This window comes from Pelecanus crispus, chromosome 5 (assembly GCF_030463565.1).
Source record: "Pelecanus crispus isolate bPelCri1 chromosome 5, bPelCri1.pri, whole genome shotgun sequence".
Taxonomy (NCBI): Eukaryota; Metazoa; Chordata; class Aves; order Pelecaniformes; family Pelecanidae; genus Pelecanus; species Pelecanus crispus.
In genome coordinates, this window is record NC_134647.1 from 39,237,163 (window position 1) to 39,258,725 (window position 21,563).

Consider the following 21,563-nt stretch of genomic DNA (forward strand, 5'->3'; position numbering starts at 1 on the left):
GTTAGGCTCTATTTAGGCCTGTCCTCCTGTACTCGGTAACGTAACCCCACAGCAGAAGTGCCACAGCCACAGGACTTGAACCGAACACTGACATGGAAACCAAAAGAGCTGCTTGCATGATATCCATGGGGCCAAATAAACCCCAGGACCGTTAAGTGTTGCAATACTCTGATAAAGCAAAGTTTCAGCAACAAGGGAGAGTACAGTCTGGTGACACTTAAGTCACATGGTCTCGAGCAGTCCAGGGTGATCTGACAGAGCAAAGGCTCTGCACTGGAAAACAGGATAAAAGAAACTCTGACATAGCCGAGTAAGGCTGGGCTTGGACATGTGCTCTGCAGGGATGGTACAGCACATATCCCTGAGCAAGATTAAAAAACTGCAGTAGACACACACAGAGCTTAATTTTAATAGGGCTTAGAAGTTTGTATTTGTACTTGCAGTCCATTAAGGTCCTGGATGCAGAGATGAAGTGTTTAAACCCTCTTAGCAGCAGGGAGCAGAACATAAGTGGCCTTAAAAAAAGTCTCAACTGAAAATAGTAAAGTGTAAGGGAAATGGCTTGCTTTGTGAAGCTGCAACACACCAGTTTCATGCGTGGGGGACCTTGCTGTATTATGTTTAAGTTGGTATTTCACAGTCAGCCTTTGTAATACCTTCAGCCACAACATTAGGAGCAGTGCTGACAGCTGTTTTCATAGCTTAACAGCCAAAAGACAAACAGGTTGGGTTTTTTTTTTTTTTTTTCCTTTCCTGTTGTTTAAAACTTTGAAAAGGAAAGAAAACAAGCAGGGGTTTCTTACACATTTATGGCTTCAAGCATGAGCCTGGCTCTGAGCTCTCAGCCTGTTCCTACCACCAGCAGCTTCCTCATGACCCCAACATTCATGCAAAAACTGAACTGTCTGGAGGTGGGGGTCCAGCTCTGCAGGGAAAAGGGCTGCAGGCAATAAATGAGAGTACTAGTGGTGATCTCAGCTGCATGCAGCACAGGGAAAGAAAATGAAAGGAGGGGGCTGGTCCTGTGACCAAGTTCAGTCAAGCAAGTTTTCTGACCTTGTCCTAGCAATGAAATGGGGCTACAGAAAAATCGGGTGCCTCACTAGCTGGAGCAAAGATGCACAGTGTAGAGACAGAGACAGCGGGGCACAGCACCTGGTCTGCTGCCAGAAGGTGGTAAATAATTAGAGGTGCTGTGGGTGAAGAGCAGCCTGGGGCTTTCCAAAAAGCATCTTGCTTGACACACAGCATTCCCCATCTGCCCCCTGCCAGATGAAGGGCTGCTGGAGGTATGCAGGTGATGCGAGAGGAGCAAATGCAGCCAGTTCTTGGTCACCCCTCCCCACTGGTCTTTGCCTGCCACACTCGCATGTGCTGCTCACCTGATGGCAGAAACCTGCGCACCACTAACACTTGGGAAGCAGCCTCATGGCAGGGACATACGGAGGAAGAAATGCTGTGGCACTGTTCTCCGGCCATTCAGTTGCTCAGGCAGCTCTTTGTATGAAGGCAGTTGCAGTTTGCTGTCACAGGTCTAGCCAGCTGAGAGGCAGATGTTGGAGAGAAAACTTCTGATGGTGCTGGGGTGGGGTTATGACCAAACAGACATTTTTTTAGTTTCTCCAGGGATTTCTTTTCAGTCTCCTGGCTGCCCAGCCTTTCTTTGGCTAGCCTTTTTATTGCTGCCTTGTGAGGCACTAGCTGGTTCCCACAATGACTGACGAGTATCTAAAGAGGGGACAAAGAAAATGTGCTTACCCTTGCTTGTATCAATAACCACTTGTGCAGCCCCTGCAGCTGGCAAGGTAACAAGCAGCTGCTTTAGGCCAGCACACTGGAGACTGACCCAAAAGCAACACAATGGTTCAACAGGATACCACAGCTGGGAACTGAACAGCAGTGCAGGAACAGCTTTACAGTCTGCCAGGCTGACCAAACTTGGTTAATCCAGCTCCTTTCGCCCAGGTTTTTTGGGGCTTATTTTAACACCCTTCCCTTCCCACCCCCCAATCTAGAAAAACACTCTCCTTGTGCTCCTTCCTGTAAAATGCTGGATTGCAATTTCCAGTTCCTGACGGCACCTTCAGGACATGTGAGGTGGCTAGCTGGCTGGATTACTTGGTCTGTCCCATCTCTTAAATTGCAGAAACTCCTCTCACTGCGCCAGGGATCAGACAGAGCAGGAAGCCCTGACCTTACACCAAAGCTGGGTGAGACCGGTCAGATCAGATGTCTTAATGAACGGATATGGGTATGGAAAAGACCTGCAAAGCATTTGAGACATATGACTTTCAGAAACATTTCCCCAGCAGCAGATACACATGCAGGGGAAGAGAGATGGAAAAATCCACCTCTCTATTCAGACGCTGGGGGGACCTTAGCCTCACAGCACCAGCGTAGCTTCAGTACAACAGCAAAGCTTAGCGCCGCTGCCGCTTCAGTGCGTTTGCAAAGCCATTCTTGGGCCAAGCAGGTCTCTGCAAAGAGGAAGCATTACTGCTATTTCTTCAATTCCAAAAGGCCATGAAATTCAGACTATATACAACACATATAGAAATAACTTTTAATTAAAAAAACAACCTTGCATCAAAGATTATTGTATCAGACATTGAGGCAAGATTCAAGTTTAAGACAAACCAGTGTTAAAAAAGTGTTTGAAAAAATAATCAGAATGTGCAATAAACTACAATGTAGCAATAGGTTGTAGTGTGAAACTTTACTGAACTGTTTTCAGATGCCCAGTGCATAATTCCTGTCATTTTGACCAAAAAAAAAAAAAAAAAAAAATTTGAAGCTAAAACTGGGTCATCTGTCCAGTGCCATTCCAGATATTACACATGGAAGAAAATTTTGCACAAAACCAGACTCCTATAAAATTGCCTTCAACTGTCCTACACAGAAAAACTTCCTGTTGATGGATTATACCTACATTCAATGTTTAATCTTTGTTAATACCTCTTGAGATTTTAGATACATTCCAAACTATGCTATTTAGATGCAAGTTTAAACAACTTGCTTTTGTTTCCTCCCTCACTGTGAACTTGCTGGGAAATTAAAAAAATCTATCTGGGAATCACAATGGAAAGCTTTGGGGCTTTCTTCTTTATTGGTCTTCTAGACATCAATCATCTTTTCCTTTTCAGCTAGTCACCAAATGTTGGCATACTTACGAGACTCTTACAAGGCACTGTACAGAAATTTGAACAAGACTTTGTCTTTTAACGTACTAAAGCAAAATATTATGAGCCTCATTAGCTACTGAAGGACTAAGGAATTAAGATGACCCAAAACCACAATATTCAAAGAGCTGCATCACTGATTGGACTCGACTCCTGTTTCCTTCCTTTTCTTTATACCCACACAACTGAAGCAGAAACCCTACTTTCTGAGTAGCAGATATATCGACTATTGAAATGCAGTGGTCTATTTCTATCTTATTGCTTGAGGACATCTATATGAAACATGCCCTGGCACTAATGAGAGCTGAGTACAGATTTTAAGCTAGATGCAAGGCTTCCAGAATGCCTGCTCTGAAACTGCAGGTTCTCACCTACCCTTATCTTATGCATGTGTTACACAAATGCATTTAGAGAGGCAGATTTTTGCCCCATGGTCATGCCACACAGGAAAATAATCTGAGGCTATTGCTTCTTCCCACTATTTTTTCAAGTAGTTTTTCTGTGTTCAGTTGAAGTTGTTGGTTAAGGTAGACAGCATATCCTGCTGCACCAGAATCCACTAGAACCAGAAACGCATTTGAAAACAAACAAAACAGAAAAGGATGATTATTAACAATTGTGGCAATACGACAACAGAAAGTGAATGGTGCCAGCAATTTATGTGCGCCCACTCCCGACACTGGGAATATTAGACTTCCAGCTTGAAATAATTACTTTCTCTTGGGGTTCAGGAAGAAGAAAGTGTTGTCTTTGGGATTTATCCTGCCTGTTACAAAGCAAGAAAGAAAATATATTATATGCAGCTAAGGTACAGGTTTTGAATTGTGCTGTCATATGCTGTGTGAACAAGAGAGATTTTACCTTACACTTTTCTCCACCTTAATTGGCTTTCTTAATGAACCACATTATTCCCTGTCACCTTTGCTTTCTTGTATTGTTGATTCCCAGGCAAACATTTTCGCAGTCTTCTGACTCTTCGGTAGATTGTTTTCTTGGTGGATGGCCATTGTCTGGCAAACCAATGGGTGTGCATGAAGTACAGAGAGAGTCGCTGGGAAAAGCTGCACTTGACATTTCAGTCTGATTTGTTATTTGATCTTGGCACAGTAAAGCTTCCACCTCTTCATCTTTTAGTGGAAAAACTCGAAGTTCCCACAGCCCAGACTGAAAGGAATCAGAAGGGTAGGAGTGAGGGTGGAAAAAGAGAAAAGAGGGGAAAAAGGGATTTCAGTTGAGTCTGAACTGATTAGCTATGTGCAGAATGATCTGCTATCAAGTAACAAATGAGTGTCTTTCTTTACAATGTTTGCAGGGCTCTTCAGATAAAGAATACGACACTGCTAGGCACCAGCTGTCAATGTAAGCTGGCTTCATAAGGTTTTGAACTAGTAACAGAGCTACAATTGAACGCACAGTACAGGAAGGGGGAAGCTCTTTTCCATGGTGCCAGACCGTCAGGATACCTGACCCCATAATGATCAGCCCCATCTGGAATGCTGGCCAGCACCCCTGAGAAAAGATCCATCGTCCATCCCTGAACCCAGGCCTGCCATACTTGCCTTTAAAACATGTGCCATGTGTGCTGAGCAATGAAATTTTTACCTGTTGACAAATCTTGGGCTTAATTCATAAAGCATAGCAATCTAGCTCTAAACAGGAGCGCTACATTCAGTCTACACAAACTAGGGCAACAGCCTGAGAGACTGATCAGGGAGACAGGAGAGTTCAGGTTCTTTGTTTTAGGTTAGAGATAGTGGTCACTGAAGACCTGACCAGACCCGGAAGCTATTGGAAGCACCCACCTTTGCTTCCTGGCTCTCCCTGCAGCGTTGTGCAATCCCTGAACAAACAGAGCTGTGGGCTTCCGAAGTCAAGTCGGGAACAGGTTCAGTGGTGCAATGCAGCGAAGCACAGGAGCTGCCGTGGTGGTCTTTCTGCACCACATCTTGGCTGTGTCGTCCATCAGCATTTTTGCTGTAAGATCTAGTGCAGGATAAGAGATGAGAGTCTTAGGAACTAGCCCCTGCCCTTTCACATCACCAGGAACAGTTCAGATTTTCTTTTCAAAGTGGTCACTTTCTCCATACATGCTACCTATATTCTACTTAAATCAAAAAAGCAGATGAAAACACACATGGTTCTTGACAACCTCGCTGTCACAAGCCAAAGCAAAGAGTGCTATGTGGAGGAGCTAACTGGATAAACCAGGGCTGGAACAGGCACGCTCTGGCTGCAGAACAGCTAGTGGCTGGTCCCACTCCTGCACCTTGCTTCACACACTCACCAGAACTGCAATTTTGGATGGAAGTCAGTGAGCTGTGGGCTGTTCCCACTCAGGGGAACATGGCATCATTCACAGGAGCCTGTGGAGTCCAAACTGCACTGTCAGCAGACTGTGCCAATGTAACTCGAGAAAAAACAGCAGGTCCTTGGGCTCCCCCCTTCCCACCTCTGCTCTGGACTCATCTCCAAAGTAGTCAAAATAATTTAGTAAGATTAAAAATTTTGACCTCGCCTTTAACGCAAATTTGAACTAGATATGAAATACTGGCACGCGTCTTAAATGCCAGGTGGAAGTCTGACCTTGCTCATGTCAACAGCAGTTTTACTTCTGAATTCAGATAGCACTAAGATTTCACCAAGGAGTTCGTGGAGTTTCAAAATTAAGGGTACATACAGAACTTCTATTTTTCAGTACACTTTCTAAAGCGTTTTTATGTTGAAAATGGCTTAAAATATATTTCCTTAATATGGTTTAGCTCTAATTTTATTCTGCATTTAAAAAAAGGTATCTTTGCATATATATTCAGTGTCATGGTTCACTTTCAGCCAAGAGCAGACACAAGCATATGATAAATAGCAGAAAAAGTTATCCACCGTTTATAGGATGCTTTTTGTCGTGGCAGATTCTGAAGCAATTTATGGGAATCATTTTCCCAGAGCCAAAATGCAGATACAGCTTTATGATGTTTGCTCTTATGTTCACTACTTTTTGCAAGACTTTTAGGGGTTATATTTAATTCTGATGAGTTTTGCATCAGACAGCAAGCCTATGATAATTTAACTTTTTCACACAATGACTTTTTAAAACACAAGGTCCCTGGCACAGCCCAGGACCCTGCACTAACACGTCTCTGAAGGCAGTGGACTTTCATCTAAGTCAGGTGAGTGAAGAAGGGCTCATGTTATGCACTTGGTGGCTAAAGTCGTAATAATGGGGAGTGGCACAAACTAGCAGAGCTGTGTGTTCAGTATGGGGGTAAGATTTTTATTCACTAATGCCAGGTCACTAACATGCCGAATTTCTGTAAGTATGCATGCTTCAGAACTGCACGGCCTTCCCTTTTCAGCCACAAAACCAAACATACCTGGTACTGTCCCTGATGAGTTAATTAATGAGGAATGCCCTCATTTTCAGAGTTCTCTGTGACAGCATTTCTGAAACTGCTGCACCAACAGCAGACACCAGTGGTTCAATAGGAACGCTCTTATCAAAGTCAATACACCTGCCTGCTATTCCTTCTGGGCCAGCGGCTCTGCTCCCACAGCGACCACCTTGCTCGCTCTCTTTTTTCATACTTTGTATGACGTACGGAAAAAACTTCATCTGACAGATCTTCTATCTGTAACGAAATACAGGGATAGCTGCTGCCATAATTATGAACATCACTAGAAACAAAGGCAGCCAGTATTATATATAATTCTCTGAAGGTCTGTTCACCAAACAAGAGGAGGCAACACAATGCATGCTTGCAGTATAAAGGCGCATCAAAATACATGCATTCAGCTTACACTCACTAGAGCTCTAGTATATGGAATGCTGTCACTTTTACTTCATTTCTTTACATGTCTGTGGTTGATCTGAATGGATATAGAAATTATACCCCCCATGCAACTAACACGTTTTTCTCTGTGGTGAGAGGCAGAAAATCAAGACGACAAGTATTCATTTGCAAATCAAGGCAGTATTAAAAGCAAATAATAAAGACAAGCAAAAATTCCAGGAGTTTCCAGAGACTGCTTTAGGAGGAGGCTGGGAAGCAGCAGATTTACCAGGTGCTCTTTAAGCACGGAGAAATAGGTCTGAGATCACCAAGGACTTTGATAGCTCCACACTGAGAGGAACTCAGCAAACCTGAGGTGCCGCATTCCTGCTACAAAACCAAGCAGAAAATGGTTTCTGCTTTGAAGAGACTATTTCTTAGCAAATTATTTGCATGACCCCAGTACAGCTTAAAACGGTCCTAATATGAGTACTTTAACTGCTCATAGTCAAACAAGAGCCAGCTTTTTAGGCAAAACTCCTCAGATGTACCTACTGCATCCGACCTTCACCTCAAAAGAGCCATCTTCATTTTTCTGTTGGCAGCACACCATGAAATTTGCTCCTTAGACATGGCTGGGCGAGGAGCACTTTGCTGCCCTTCCCCCTCATTCCCCAGATGGCGGGGCGAGCTCCCCTCCAGCACAGCTCAGAGTTATTTCAAAGTGCTCCAAACCATTCAGCCTCTTCAAAGTTCACCTAAAAAGCTAAAGTTGGTGAGAGGATACGAGTGCTGCAGCCATGGATTTTATGCCAGCCACTCCCAACTCAAAACCAGAGAAATTCTAGGAAAGAACAATTCCTGGTCATAGAAGCTGTGAAGCTGCACTGCCAGATCAGTCCTGGACAAGAATTATACCAATAATCAGGGGGTCATGGAAAATAAATTGAATTTTTTCTGTAAATCAGAATCCTCAGTGGTGTTATACAAATAACACCATTTATCTTCCACCCGAGTCTGATAAAATACAGACCTAAATGCAGAGTCCTCACTACAGTGCCAGATAGAGCCATACAATATAGGTTACATTGTCAGCTGGAAGTACTCCACTCCAGACTACTAACGGCCCTGAGGCTTCTGTAGAAGCCATTCTTTGTATCAAGTCTTGCAGCTCTGAGGTAGTTCATGACCATTACGGGTACAAATGCAAAGTATTACAATGCATTCATGCTGCTGTAAGCATACCTGATAGTGGCACTCCGTTTGCCAGAGAGCACATTTCCAACCTAGGCAGCTGGTCATGAATTACAGCTCCACAATGAAATTTAACTGGGCCAATGAAAACGATCCCAAAGACTTCAGTGCAATCTGAAATGGCCACATGCCCTGCTTGCTAAAACTAGCTGCTCAGTTCCTCCTCAACCCAGCACTCAACAGGAACCTTCAGACAAACAGGCCTGCTTTGTTTGCCCATCTCATGACTGCTTTTTGAAGACTCCTCATTGCCTTTATTTATTTATGTTAAACACAAACCACTTTGTTAGCTGCTGGTTTCCTTTCATGCAAGCCAACTTAATACGTTTCCTCCTCTCTCTGGAATTCACCAGCTCTGTCACTTGGATGGCATCAGTACGGGGCCGCATCTCAGTTCAGATTCTGTCTTTCCAAGGTCAGTGATGTATAGCGTGAAAGTGAGAATTTTATGAACTACAAAAGTGCTATTCCCTCAGGGAAAATTCAGAATTTTCCTGTGTGCTCAGATTTCCTTTGAAGTGGAAACAAAAGATAATTTTGAAAGAAAAACTTAAGACTTTGAAAATACTTTTCTTAGCAAATTGCCAAAACTTTTCATGCTGGGAAGAAACTTCATTTTTAACAAGCTTCCTTTCAAAAATCAAAGTCCACATTCCTCTCCAAGTGAAGAGTTTTGAAAAATACAGAAATAAGCCTTACTGTTCCTTTTCCGTAGCTGATGACAGCAGATTTAACTACTTGTTTACTTAAAATGAGTTTTACCCTATTCCACTGAAGACTAACAAGTAATACGTTTTCTCATTTAAAAATTATTCTTTGTTCTATGGATAAAATCACATTACCTCAGAGTAAAAGGTCTCTACTTGGTTCAGTACAGCCCCTGCCCCTCTCCAGCTCTGTAACACTTTATATTCCACCACAAACTTTAGCTTAATTTAAAGTTGCTATAACTGGAGAAATTTGGTATTTCCGCCCCCTCCCCCCCCCGGTTAGTTTGAAAAAGGGCAAAAGAACTGTCATTCCTCAGTGGACAGATCTGGCAGTGATGTTGAGAGAAAAGACTATTAGGAAGGCCTGTTTGCAAGGCACATCTAATTGTTCACTCAAAGAAAAAGACTTAAAACGAACTAAGATTTGAATCCCCCCCATCGCATCTAGTTAAGCTACAAGACACCATGCACTAAATGTTGAATAGCACCAGAAATATTTCTGAAAGGTTCTCAAAACAACAAAGTCTGCGTTTCAGTCTTTGGCTTCACGGGAAACACTGAGTCATAAGCCATGAAAACACTTATACAAAACTAATTACACACAGAATTATTCCAAAGTGTTTGTCATTACTAAAACAACTACAAAATAAACTTGAACATTACTTTACAACCATGCCCTGCCAGCAACTTTAACCTGGACAAAACAAATTAAACCCAAAATAAAACAGGAAAAGCCGTGCCACACCCTCCCATGCCTTAAAGCAGCAACAGACTGCAAATTCATACATGCAAACCAGGAAAATCAAATGCTCTATTTCCAAAAACTAAGTATTTTTAGAGCAAGTAATAGAGCAGACCTAGATAGCAGATTAACTTTTGCATTGCCCAACTGTTAATGTTTGTCCTTGTAAGGCAAAATTTCCAGAAACAAAAATCAGGCACCCAAAAAAGGTAAGCTTTTTGTACTCAAATAAAGGCACGGTGAATAGGCCTAATTTTCAGAAAGTGCTGAGTCCCCATCCTTGGAAGTGTGGCTCCTGTAGAACATGACAAATTTCGGACCCCACATTTTTTTGTAATTTGTGGAAACTTTGGGTCCAAGTCTATTGCATGGACACCAGCTGTTGCATTGAAGGTCTTTAGATGAAGAAGAGAAGGAAAAAAAAAAAAAAAGACAAGTGGAAGAAATCCCTAACTGCTGGTTGACACAAAGCCAACTCCAGAAATTTTAAATTTAGCCATGCAGAAGATAGGCAGGAAAAAAACTATTATACGGTACCACCACAGGCTGCTATGCAGTGGAAAGCAAAGAAAAAGCTTACTTTATATAAAAGCAGAAAGTACATTTTGCCCTCTCTCTTGTCCTTCACAAATGATCTACTGAAGCTTGCCTTGATTTCAGTATAAGGAACAATATCAAGAGTGTCAGAGTGTGAGTGCAGAAAATGTGAAACGGTAATGCTGCTGTTTTCTCATGTCTTTTTTCAAGCTTACTCAGTAACAAATCTTACTCGGCCTAAAACCTAAAGCAAGGAAGTGGAAGAATTATGATCAGACAACCACCTTTACTCAGTACCCTGAAAAACATCCAAACCAATTAACATGATCCTAAAAGAAAGGGGGAGAATTGGCAAAGGATGATTTAGACAAACAAGATCTTTAGCATTTTTCTCTTGTCTGACATCTCTCTCTCTCATTCTACCCAGCAGCTGACAGACAATACAGAAGCACTGGACCACAGCAGGAGGCAAAGCTGCTTTATTGTTAACTCCAGTTATTTCCTGGCCAAAGGATGAATCATACAGGATCATCTAGTCATGCCAAATACAAATGTACTGGGAGGGCTACTAAAGGAGTGATTAGCCCATGAACTTCACAGAGAGATACCTTGAAGTCCATTCAGCAAAATACATTAAAAGTACGTAAGACGAGTCATCTGTATGGGATCTGAAATCTAAACAAGAAATCCCCTGAGCCCTCCAAGCAAGTCCCTTGAAGCCCTGGAGGCAAATCACTGTTGAAATTCTTTTCCCCCCCCCCCCCCCAGATACCAGGACAAAAGAGAGAGAGCAATGAACAGTAGGTTCTCAAGGGACTGTGTGCCCTTACTGCCTTATTAGTTATTCTCCAAATGGTTTAATTAAATATCCTTGCAGGAGAGTTCTGTCTATGTAATTTGACCTTCACACTATAAAAGATCAGGCATCTTTCCTGCTAGCAGAAACGGTACCAAACCAAAAGGCAGGAGTGGAGGTGACATAAATCTGACCACCAGATTTCACAAGAATTTCTCAAGTCCGTAAGAAAAGGCAGGGACAGAGTAAGGTATTTTTTTCTCTTCCTTCCGACCCAAGAGTATGGTGCCAAATGAGTGCAACTACACCAGGCAGGGAGCTGAGACCATGACGTCTCCAAAAGGAAAGGTTCATTTCCATGGAGCAGACAGCTACAAACCTGGTAAAAACCCTGAAAAAGCTAGCGCCTTTGTGGAGAGTGTATTTTCTATCCCAAGCGAGTGGCATAATGATTTGTTTACTGTGTTCAGCATAACCTTCTGTACTGCTACCCAAATGCAATCTTTTTCTACTACTAAAGCACTTAAACCCCGATTGTAGACATTCTCTGAAAAAGGACCTCAAGAACAGATATTGTGGATGCAGGTACAAATACAATTCCTACATCACAACAGTGGATAGTGACCTACACCAGAGACTAGAGATGCCAAACAGAGAGCAAAACTGGCAGGTTTCTGGAAAAGGAGCCACAAAGATTGGAAGGACAGAAAACCAGCCTAGAGACCAGACCTGCTGGTATGTTCAACACTGGGGTTAGGAAATGCCTTGAACCTCTGATTAGGGGAGAAGGGAACCCCCTGCTGCAAAGTCCACGGCCATTCCCTGGAAAAAAATGGTAGATTCTTACGGCTGGAGGAAGCAACAGTAGCACATGAAGTGCAAACTCAGCTCAACAGGCAAGCAGGAAATGCTGAAGGTTACGTTGTTCCTGACAAAGCAGAAGAAAAGTTTGCTCCCAACAGGAGGGCTGCAGGAAAATGAACACTGAGAAAAAAACTGAGGAAACCTGCTGGGCCCACAGGCAAAATGCCATATTACCTCCTGAAGAGCAACAGGCCATGGGAACTGGCCATGAAAGAAGAGGATGAGAGAGGACAGACAGTATAGCACAGGTAGCCCCGAAGAGACAAGTCACACTGGGAGACCCAGCACCACAGTGCCCAGGAGCAGGGGAAGTGGAGGCCTGACCAAAGGGACCCTTTGGGAGCGCTGACTGTGCCAACAGCAAGGGACAGAAGAGCCAAATGAACAACTCAACAATAGTTATTAATGGAGATACTTACATTTCTGTCATCCACCATAGGGTTGAGTAGGGTGGGATAAGACACGTTTTCGCAGTCTGATACTTAATACTTTATTTTTGAAACTTGAAACTTACCAGGATTTGCATGAAGTCAGTGACTTTTGGAAATCTATACTGATTATCCCAATTATATCTAATTAAAAACTGGTAGTTAATTAAAATACAGCCTACCTCTTCTTCATCTGTATGAGATCTTTCTAAAGGTTGAAATTCAACAACTCTCCAGCTAGAAATGAGACAAGGAAAGTCAAATTAATTTACCTAAATGCTGTTTCATTATATTGTTAGTTACTCCTTCTTCAACACTGTTTGTGCCTCGAAATTTCTTTCAAATAAAATAAGTTCAAATTTGAGGTGCTGATTACAGATGCCCGAAATTCAGATTTTCCTTTCCAAACCCAATACCTAACCTTTCCTTTTCCCAACACAGTCTTTAAGCTATTCAATAGAGTCTTAATAATATTTTTAGCTTTAAAGACAATATAAAAGCAAATACAAATTAAAGATTTAAAATACGGAACAACTGCATTTAGCTATTTCAGGCAATTTGCTAGTAAGCCACTGAATTACAGCACAGGAGATCAATTACCCTGTTTTAGCAATCCAAATATGTTATTTTTCTTAAAAAAAAAGAAGTCTAGAATCATGGATTTTAGGTTTAGACTGTGCAGAAAAAATTAAGCTTATTCTACTGTATCAAATGGATAAATTTTAAAAATATATGCTAAAACCACTTCTGTTTAATTCACTGAAAATAGTTAACTATTGTGTTATGAACCATAACACACAAAAACCACAGCAACCTCCAAATAACCATTCAGAGCACGTCAGCCTAATGGCACATTTAAGGCCACGAATATCACTACAATTAAGACAATATAAACCCACTTCTATTTTTAGCCAGTCTGTGCATCTGTCATCTCCCTGTGTGTATCAGACTATTTCCCCTCTGGTATCAGCTGTCCAGTCTTCCCACCACTCCAGTGACACGACACAAATTCAAGTGCACAAAAAAAAAACCCCACCCCCTGAGCACATGAAAAGATCATCTTAATATTATAAAATTATCTAACTATATGTTAATATTCTTAGTTAACATTCGCATGTTCATTTTGGTATCTTTGCAACTAAGGAGGTCATGAACAAACCTTGGGGTAAGGATTTCTTTGTACTGTAGTTTCTCCAACTTTGATGGTGCCACCAGCGACATTGGAATAACAATGTTGTCTATATCATAGGAGCTCTCACTTCTCAACCTCCTCCTGGAGTTATGCTGTATAATATAATCAATACAAGAGGAGATTCATCAGCTCAAATCACAGGAACTACATGTTAGCTGAGAAACATAAGAACTGCACGAGGAGAGAGCCTGTAACTTGAACACATTTTCTAGTGGCTTAATGACTTCCGACTTCAACCCCCCTTCGATGGAATCTCAACAAATCTTAAAACTATCTCATCTCTGAGATTTACTTCTTGCTGGCCTAACTCTTACTGAAATCAGTGGGAGTTTCCCTTCCTTGACTTCAGTAACAGTTAATTCTGAATACTTATGGGAACTCTGAAGGTAATGTTGCCTTCTTCATAATGTTCAGTCGACAAAAGACGAACTTCTATAATCTACTAACCCGTAACCCAAGTGGTTCTTCAGTGTGATACAATTAAGAATTCCAAAGAATGAAGCTACATTTAGCAGTGAAGAACAGCCTATATGGAAAGTGGTTTTCTGAAAGAAGTGCAAAAGACAGAAACTGAATTTCTTTGCTGTGATCACAGTAGGATTCCTGATGGTGTCCTCTGCATGGAACCTACCTGGGTCAAAAACTGAAGTTCCTAGATTACAGGAGAAAGTTTAGTTTTAAATCATAATACATTCCATATTTCACGATCTCAATTTCAAGCTGAACATTAATGGAAGAAGACTATTCTAAAATGCTCACTTAGGTGTCTTACAATGGTCTGCTCAAGCAAGGGAAAAAAAGAGGAGCATGCACTGTCAACACTGCATTGGGGACGCAGATTTAAACTCTGCTCTCCAGGAATCATCACCAGATTGAAACATGATGACTTACAGAGCACCAGTATACCACTAGGCTTAGCAGAACTTTGGGACTGAAATCTGAATATTATTATGAAATTCTCAATGAATTCCAATAAAACAAAGTATGTTTCTGCAGGGACTTCACTGAACCAGAGCTGTGCTGCTCCTCAGCAGATTTATGTACCAGAGACTTTGCCTGTAGTTCTGCACAAAAGGTTTTAAATAGTGAAGCTGAGAGTTAACAAATTCTGTGACTATATTTGCACTGTGAGACCATTTTACGTAGCTGCACCAAGAAAAAAGGGTCATAAGAGCCCTTGTGTAAAATTGGGAACATAAGTCACAGTATATTTAATGAAATTTGGGAAAAAAAGAAAAAAAATGAAAGGCCCAATGCCAATAAACTAAACTTACACTCCAGTTACACGATCTGCAAAATTCTTTTAAAAGTAAGTATCTGTTTTAGGAACACCACATACTCAATCTGGAATAAATTACTTAATGTAATCCACTTAATTCACTGTAAAAATGCTCTGTACTGTAATTTAACACTAAATGAGATGTAAAAGGCATGTGTTTTTGGATTATTAATTTGCACAATTCTCTGTTGATATTTCAGTTAAGACAGCGATACATTTTTGGTTTACCTGTGATGAAGTGCTGTGAGTGGGCCTAGACATCGCATTGACATTGGTCACAGCAGCAAAACTGCTATGGGATTCTGGTTCTGCATGTTGAAAGGAGTATGTCTCAAACCTAGTGTTACGTTCGCCTGTTACAAAAAATAATAATAAAAAATGCATACCAGCTGTTGTCTATTAGACTAAAGATATTTTTCCATACAGTAATAGTAAAGCCATTTCTAGAAGCCCACAGCTAACCACTCACGATATAACGAATACTAAAAAAAACCATCTAAATAAACACTTGTTACTCATCCTGTCATTGTTGTTCCACAAAACTCATCCCTCTCCTCCTACGAAGGATTTCTTCTCGTGGAACCAGCTTCATATGGGCAAATCCCGCTCCTTTTTTCAGAAGCTGCCATAGACTACACAAACAGCAAATGCAATCAGACTTGGAGGAACGCTCCTCAGCGTTCCTTAACAGTGCTTCCCTAAGTGGGCTGCTTCTCACTAACCTACCTGTTCACTAAGCCCTCACTGATGGTTTCTTCCCTTGATAAAACAAAACTGCCAGCAAGGGTAACAAATAAAATTAGTTTCTAGATCTCCATGTGGTCCACTGCTCCAGACAAATCAGAATTCTTGTTTACTCTTATCCAGTCCCAGTGTAAGCAGCATTTAGGGGGATTCAGAATTTAACCAACTGTGTTCTGCTTTCCTTCTACCTTAATTTCCAGTAAGGAAAGAGAACTCAGATTTAATATACCAACTAATAAAAAGAATCAGTGTATTCCAACATGGAAAAAGAGGTAAGACTGATCCTAAAGACTGTTGCGCAGGCTGGGTCAAGGACATGAACTCTCATCTCCCAGGCAGCTCTGCAACTCCCTGGCACACAGCTTTTATTTTTGGCCTTGTTCATCAGGCTGACCTTCCCCATGGATAATTTCTCCTAGACAGAGCCCAAATTAGGAATAAATATGTAGTACTACACCCGTAGCACTAATAAGCTAGAACTTCTGCTGCTGCTCACAAATATACCACATAGCAGTTTTCTGGCATTGGGAAACTATGGTCCTCATGATAAAAGATTGCTTTTTTTCCTTCCATTAACTCAGAGAACTAAATACTATTGGCAGAAGCCTAATTGTAACTTCAAAAGGTTTATAGCGAGAAGTTTTCTCTCTTACTAGTGCTCCCAAGTAACTCCAATTGTTGATCTCAGTGTGCCTGACTGGACACTTAGGGAAACAACGTGGATGCAAGAAGCACTGTGTCAGTAACTGCCCTCTAGGGACCAGGGACTGGTTAGGGGAGCAGGTGGCATGGAGAAAAGGATCACTGATGGTGAGAGGGAACAGTGCATAGCACCCCCCCGCCGCTGCAGAGACAGGCATGGAGCATAAGAGAACACTGTACAGCAAAGGGGAGGACTGTAATGCACAAGGGGAACGGTACAGAGAACAACTTCATCTAAATCAGAGACAGTTTTCAGTCTGTCCAAAAACACCTTTTACTCTCTCCTGTAACTTTCTAAGCAATAGGGTTTTTTGGTTTGGGATTGTGGTTTGGTTGTGGGGTTTTTTTGTTTTTAAATTATAACTTTTTGTTAAATCATCTCCATCTCTACTGCAAGATTACACCAGCAGTTTTACCTGGATATGCAACAGAAGTGTATTTTTCCACAATGTTAACTGATCATTTATATCTTTTAATTCTTTCTTAGGGGAAATTTTAAACTAACATAGTTTGTCCTCCTACTCAGTGATTTTCTTCAACTGTCTTGTGAGGAATTTTGCCAAAGGTTTTCCAAAAGTTCACACAAATGAATCTGTAACAGAATCTGTTAGGTTTTATATTCTAGTATCTGGAGAAGTAAGATGCTATTTATCCTTACAATGGTACAGTGAATTTTTTGTCCCTAAATTATCATATTATTCTACAGAACTTTCAGGGCACTTTCTATTAACTTATCAAGTGCTGAGGTAGGCTTAAAATATTATAAAGATAAAAGGATGAAAACACTAATTATAAGCACTGGCTACCCACAAGTCCTCTTAACAGTCTGGAAGGAAACCAGAACCACAAATGACAGTATACAACAAATGAAACATAGCTGACCAAAGATGCCGGGAATAGTAAATGTTTGGTTGGGCACATGATTTGACAAATAACTTTGCAATTCAGTCTGTTTCACTGACTACTATAAAAAAACCCCTTCATATTAAAAATAATGACACCCAGTATTAGAAAAACACAGCTGGACTGCTGAGCAGTCTCCTTTAAGAGTATTCCAAAAATAAAATACAGAAGCTTGTCTCACTCAAGAAGAAAGAGAAAGATTACTATGCTTTAAAATAGCACATTATTTTCATGGTGTCATAAGTCCATTTCTTCACTCCTGTAAAGCTTCATACAGTATCATTTTTGGAGACAACTTAAAATTAATTCTCAAAGCCCAGTAATTTATACAGTACATATTTTTAAAGAAGTAGTGCCATCTTAAATAATACCATTTTCCTCTTACCTACTGCTGTCTCACTTAGATGTCTTTTCTTCCTTCCTTCCGACAGCTGGTCAGATGTTCCTGACACTGACTGAGATTTGGAATTAGCTAAACAGCCACTGCTCCATTGTTTGACAGAAACATTATGTTGATTATAGTCTACAACAGAAAAAGAATGTATCAAGTTGAAAACTTATTTTCCATTGGTGCAATTTACAGGCAATCTCAACTGCTGAACTATTTACAATGGAAGAAAACAGACTTCTGTCAGGAAGCCAAATAGTAAACAGTACTGCAGTCAGGCACCTGTGTCTGCAGAGAACCCATGGTCCAAACTCCCCTGACTTGTATTACTGCCCTCCTATGGCTCTGACAGGATCATTTCAGTGCAACAGAGAACCTGACGCTGTGGTCTGGGAAGAGATTCCTCTTCCACCTAAAGCCTTAGCTAGTTACCTTCTCTGATAACCTGCTTTATGGTAAGTTTATAAATTGAACCTCTTCAGGGCAGGAAGTTCTGGCAAATGAATGAAAAATGGTCTTGCAAATACTAAAATATTTTGCTTTACATACCATTGTCTGGAGATACTTTAAACTCTGCTCCCAAAGATGAGGCATCAACAGGTTCTGCTTTGATGTCATCCTTCCTTAATAAGGTTTCAAAGTATATGTTAAGAGGAATATCTAATAAAAAAAAGAAATCCAAAGGGAATACAGTCTGTATCAGAAAGATAGCAACCTATGAGCCAATGAATTATGGATCATTACTAAAGGTCTAGCAATCGATAATACAACACTGTGTAATATAATCTATGAACAATATTGCTGCCTTGGGTCTTTAACTCATGAAGAACGGCAGTGCTGAGTGACTCCTGTGATGATCAGTTGCTTGTCTATGTAGCTGAAGACAACGTAGGAAAACACGCCCCGAAACTAGTGAGAGCCAAAGGAAAACTCAATGACAATATCCCAAAAAAGTCCAGCCAGACATTTCAAAGAAGTGATTTTTGTGTGAGTAAATAAGAAAATTTGAGGCAAGGTAATTCTCAGCAAGATAGTTATTGTAAATGAGTGCTATCCTCCACTACAGGCAAAGACCTGTAGTCTTTTCTATCAGTTATCTAATTAGTATACAAGATAATCTCCAGTAATTGCCTGGAGGTAAGATCTCAAGGTACCTATCTTTCTATTAACGGGAAGTGAGAGTTATGCTACGGTAAAAACAAACCCATTTTTAGCTGTGAAGCTACGCTGCCGTATGTGCCGACCAAGGCGGTATGCTTAAGTGGTTCCAAGCTCTCCAGCACCAAGAGCTTCCAAGGGCTGACAAGACAATTCAGATCAAGGTAGGACTCAAACCTAAGGAATGCTCCTGAACAAATCCCAGTGCAGGCACACACACTTAGTGGATTAACACCACTTTTTTTCGGTGTTCAAAGTCAAAGTAAGAAAGAGCAAGGTTGTCTTACTCTGGAATAAACTATGTCCATACCTGCAATTACCCCAGAATTGTTCTTCACAAAAACAAGGAAGGTATCAAGTGAGAGTAAGACTGGGGTCTTCCCCTCTTTACTAACTCCTGCACAAACCCCTGCACAGTGGGAGCACACAGTGCACTTATCCTGTAATCTGAAAAGCCTTCAGTTCAGCCTTTTGGGTACAGGTAATTAATGCTTTTGGAAATTGTTACTGCTGGGAGCCTAGAGGTAATTTCAAGGTACATGCCTTCTTTCTCTCTCTGGCAAAGGCTACAGCAGGGCAATGTAATTCATTTCCCAAGGGAGTTCTCACCAAGAATTAGTCTGCAAAACATCTCAAGTGGTAAGGAATTTACCGACTGTTGTAAGGCAGGAAGGCTTTAGAAAAATAGGTCTCTGTCTGAAAAGCCTTTCCGGAAACAACATTACCAGAAAGAAGATAAATTAAGTAGAAAGAAATATGTCAACATCAGAAGCAGGCTTGACAGCTATTACGTTCAGAATGAGAAGAGGCCTGAGGGCAGGGCCAAAGGGTGGGCATTAAACTTTTTATTTACATACAACCTTAGCCTCGTGCCATCAGGACTTGCCTGGACAGAAACTTTCAACGTATTTTGCTAACAAAAAAGAATAATTTATTTCAGTTTGATACGGATCTAACTAGATATTTGTCAAAGACTAAAGATGACCCGTAAAAGGTTGTTTCCCCCGCAAGGTTTTTGCTTTGTTTCCTATTTGAGTAAAACATAAAGTAGGTCTGAAAGGTTTATTAGTCACAACATTTAAGTAAAGAAATAAACAAAACATTTCTCCTGTTTTTTTTCCTGGGGAACCACCTGGATGTCTCAGAGATTTTTTTATTATGTGCTCCTGTATCTTAACTAAAGGGCAGGGGTGTTTGTTCCAGTTTATCCGTAGGCTAGGTGGAGAAATACCAGAAACCCGAAGTTCTTAGATGCAAACTACAATTTTGCAGTTATCGGGGTGCAGGTTTAAAGAGGCGCTTTTATGCTCAAGGGATGCTGCAACCACTGACACACTTCTGGTCAAGAGCCTTGGTAATACGGAAACTCTGCTGAAGGCAAGACTTAAAACCGTAAGGACAATTATACTTCCGGAAGCTTGTACACTAGTGAGCCAAGTCCCACTGAACTATTACTACGTTGCTTGCAAACTATGATTCTTCTCTGAAAGTAAAAAATAGGTACAAGAGAGAACAAGATCTTAATCTTGAATTTGAATCCCTCCTTACACACTGAAAATCCCAGAGTTTCAAAATGGAACACATACCAATAATATTAAACCAAGAACCTTCTCTTCTACACTGCTGAAAAACTTTTTTTATTCAGAAAAAAGTGGCAAAAGATGTGGGCACACCACAAGTAGTATTTTAAGAAAAGTTTTCCCTCTGGAAAGGGATAACTAAAGCAGCTGCAAAGAAAACATGAAACTGAATCAGGCTACCTGACCAAGTTGGAAAATTTCTAGCATGCATTTATTCACGATAATTCTTTTGTATGAAAGAAAATGACATAGACTAGTGGTATGCATGAGGAGGCAGAGACACAAAGCACAGACTAGACCATGAATCTAACCTCCCTCAAAAGCAAGGACTGCATCTGAGCAGGAGATAGTAGGTCTAGCACTTCCTTCCCTGTCTCAACTGTTATTAGTAAGGCTAAGACTGCTTGAAAAGAGAATAAATATTCCTCAAAAGAAAGATGATCTTGGTATTGGAATAAAGCTAAAATAACATTTTTCTTCCTCCATCCTGGCAAAGTGACCAACAGTAGCCATGATGCAATCCAGAGCCTTTTAGTTTTTTTCCTTCCATGATGATTAGAGTAGTCTTTTTTCAAGGAAAGAATATTTCAATATTCTTGTTAAACTTCCTATGGGGTTTCCCTCAAAAGTAAGGTAGGAATAAATGCAAGGGGTGTGCCCTTATATGACTATCCTTGAACAGACTTATAAAGAAACACTTAACCACCCGCAAACATGTAACCTGTGGTACAGTGAACCTTGCATAGTAGCAGAAGCAAGGAAACAATCCGATTAGCGAGACAAGCTGGCAGTCACCCAGGAAGTGTGTGGGGACAGCTCTCTGCAGGTATTTGGGATCTACCGTCTAATCCTCCGACTCCTGCCCAGCGGGGCTGTCAGAGTCACAGGGTAAGTGATGGAGAGCATGTGTAAAGAAGAAAGATTTAAGAAGTGTTTTTCTCTCCTCTCCGCAAGAGTCCTGCTGACTGGGATGTTTGCTTTGCACTCCTGGAGTGAGTGTTTTCTTCCCCCTATCTGCTCCTCAAAATAAACTCCTCTTTATCCCATACATGGGATGTAAACCCTCGTAAACCTGCAAGAGCTGAGACTTTCTCAAGATTCCATGTCCACACTTGGGTCTTCTCTACTGGCCAGTGATGAGTTCTCCAAACCCACGACTTTAATCTTTGACTTCCTAATACTAGGCTGGAGCGTATACACTGTCATTCTGGGAAGACAGCGGGTTTTATTAAAGACTCAAGCAGTTCCATGGAAGTCCCAGCCTCGTGTTCAGGATTATTTTGTGGCAAAGCAGCCCCCCAGAACAGCAGAATTCCTGTGCTGGTCAGCAACTACCTGGCAAT

At 41.2% G+C, this 21,563-nt stretch overlaps 1 protein-coding gene across 4 annotated transcripts in view; it reads right to left on the minus strand.

Moving 5' to 3' along the window:
* Positions 1-2,039: 2,039 nt before the first annotated feature.
* Positions 2,040-21,563, minus strand: part of LOC104034009 (long-chain specific acyl-CoA dehydrogenase, mitochondrial) — a 90,324-nt gene continuing 70,800 nt past the window's right edge. For 2 of the 4 annotated variants that reach the window (XM_075711034.1, XM_075711033.1), the window contains 8 exons: positions 18,032-18,142; positions 17,480-17,617; positions 14,974-15,098; positions 13,434-13,558; positions 12,457-12,511; positions 6,690-6,802; positions 4,982-5,162; positions 2,040-4,343 (listed from right to left, as the gene is read on the minus strand). In XM_075711034.1, coding sequence (XP_075567149.1) covers positions 4,095-4,343; positions 4,982-5,162; positions 6,690-6,802; positions 12,457-12,511; positions 13,434-13,558; positions 14,974-15,098; positions 17,480-17,617; positions 18,032-18,142 — 1,097 coding nt within the window. In that variant the 3' untranslated portion in view covers positions 2,040-4,094. Of the gene's footprint in view, positions 4,344-4,981; positions 5,163-6,689; positions 6,803-12,456; positions 12,512-13,433; positions 13,559-13,913; positions 14,012-14,973; positions 15,099-17,479; positions 17,618-18,031; positions 18,143-21,563 lie in introns of those variants that run through there. The other 2 variants (XM_075711035.1, XM_075711036.1) reach the window with 2 other exon arrangements.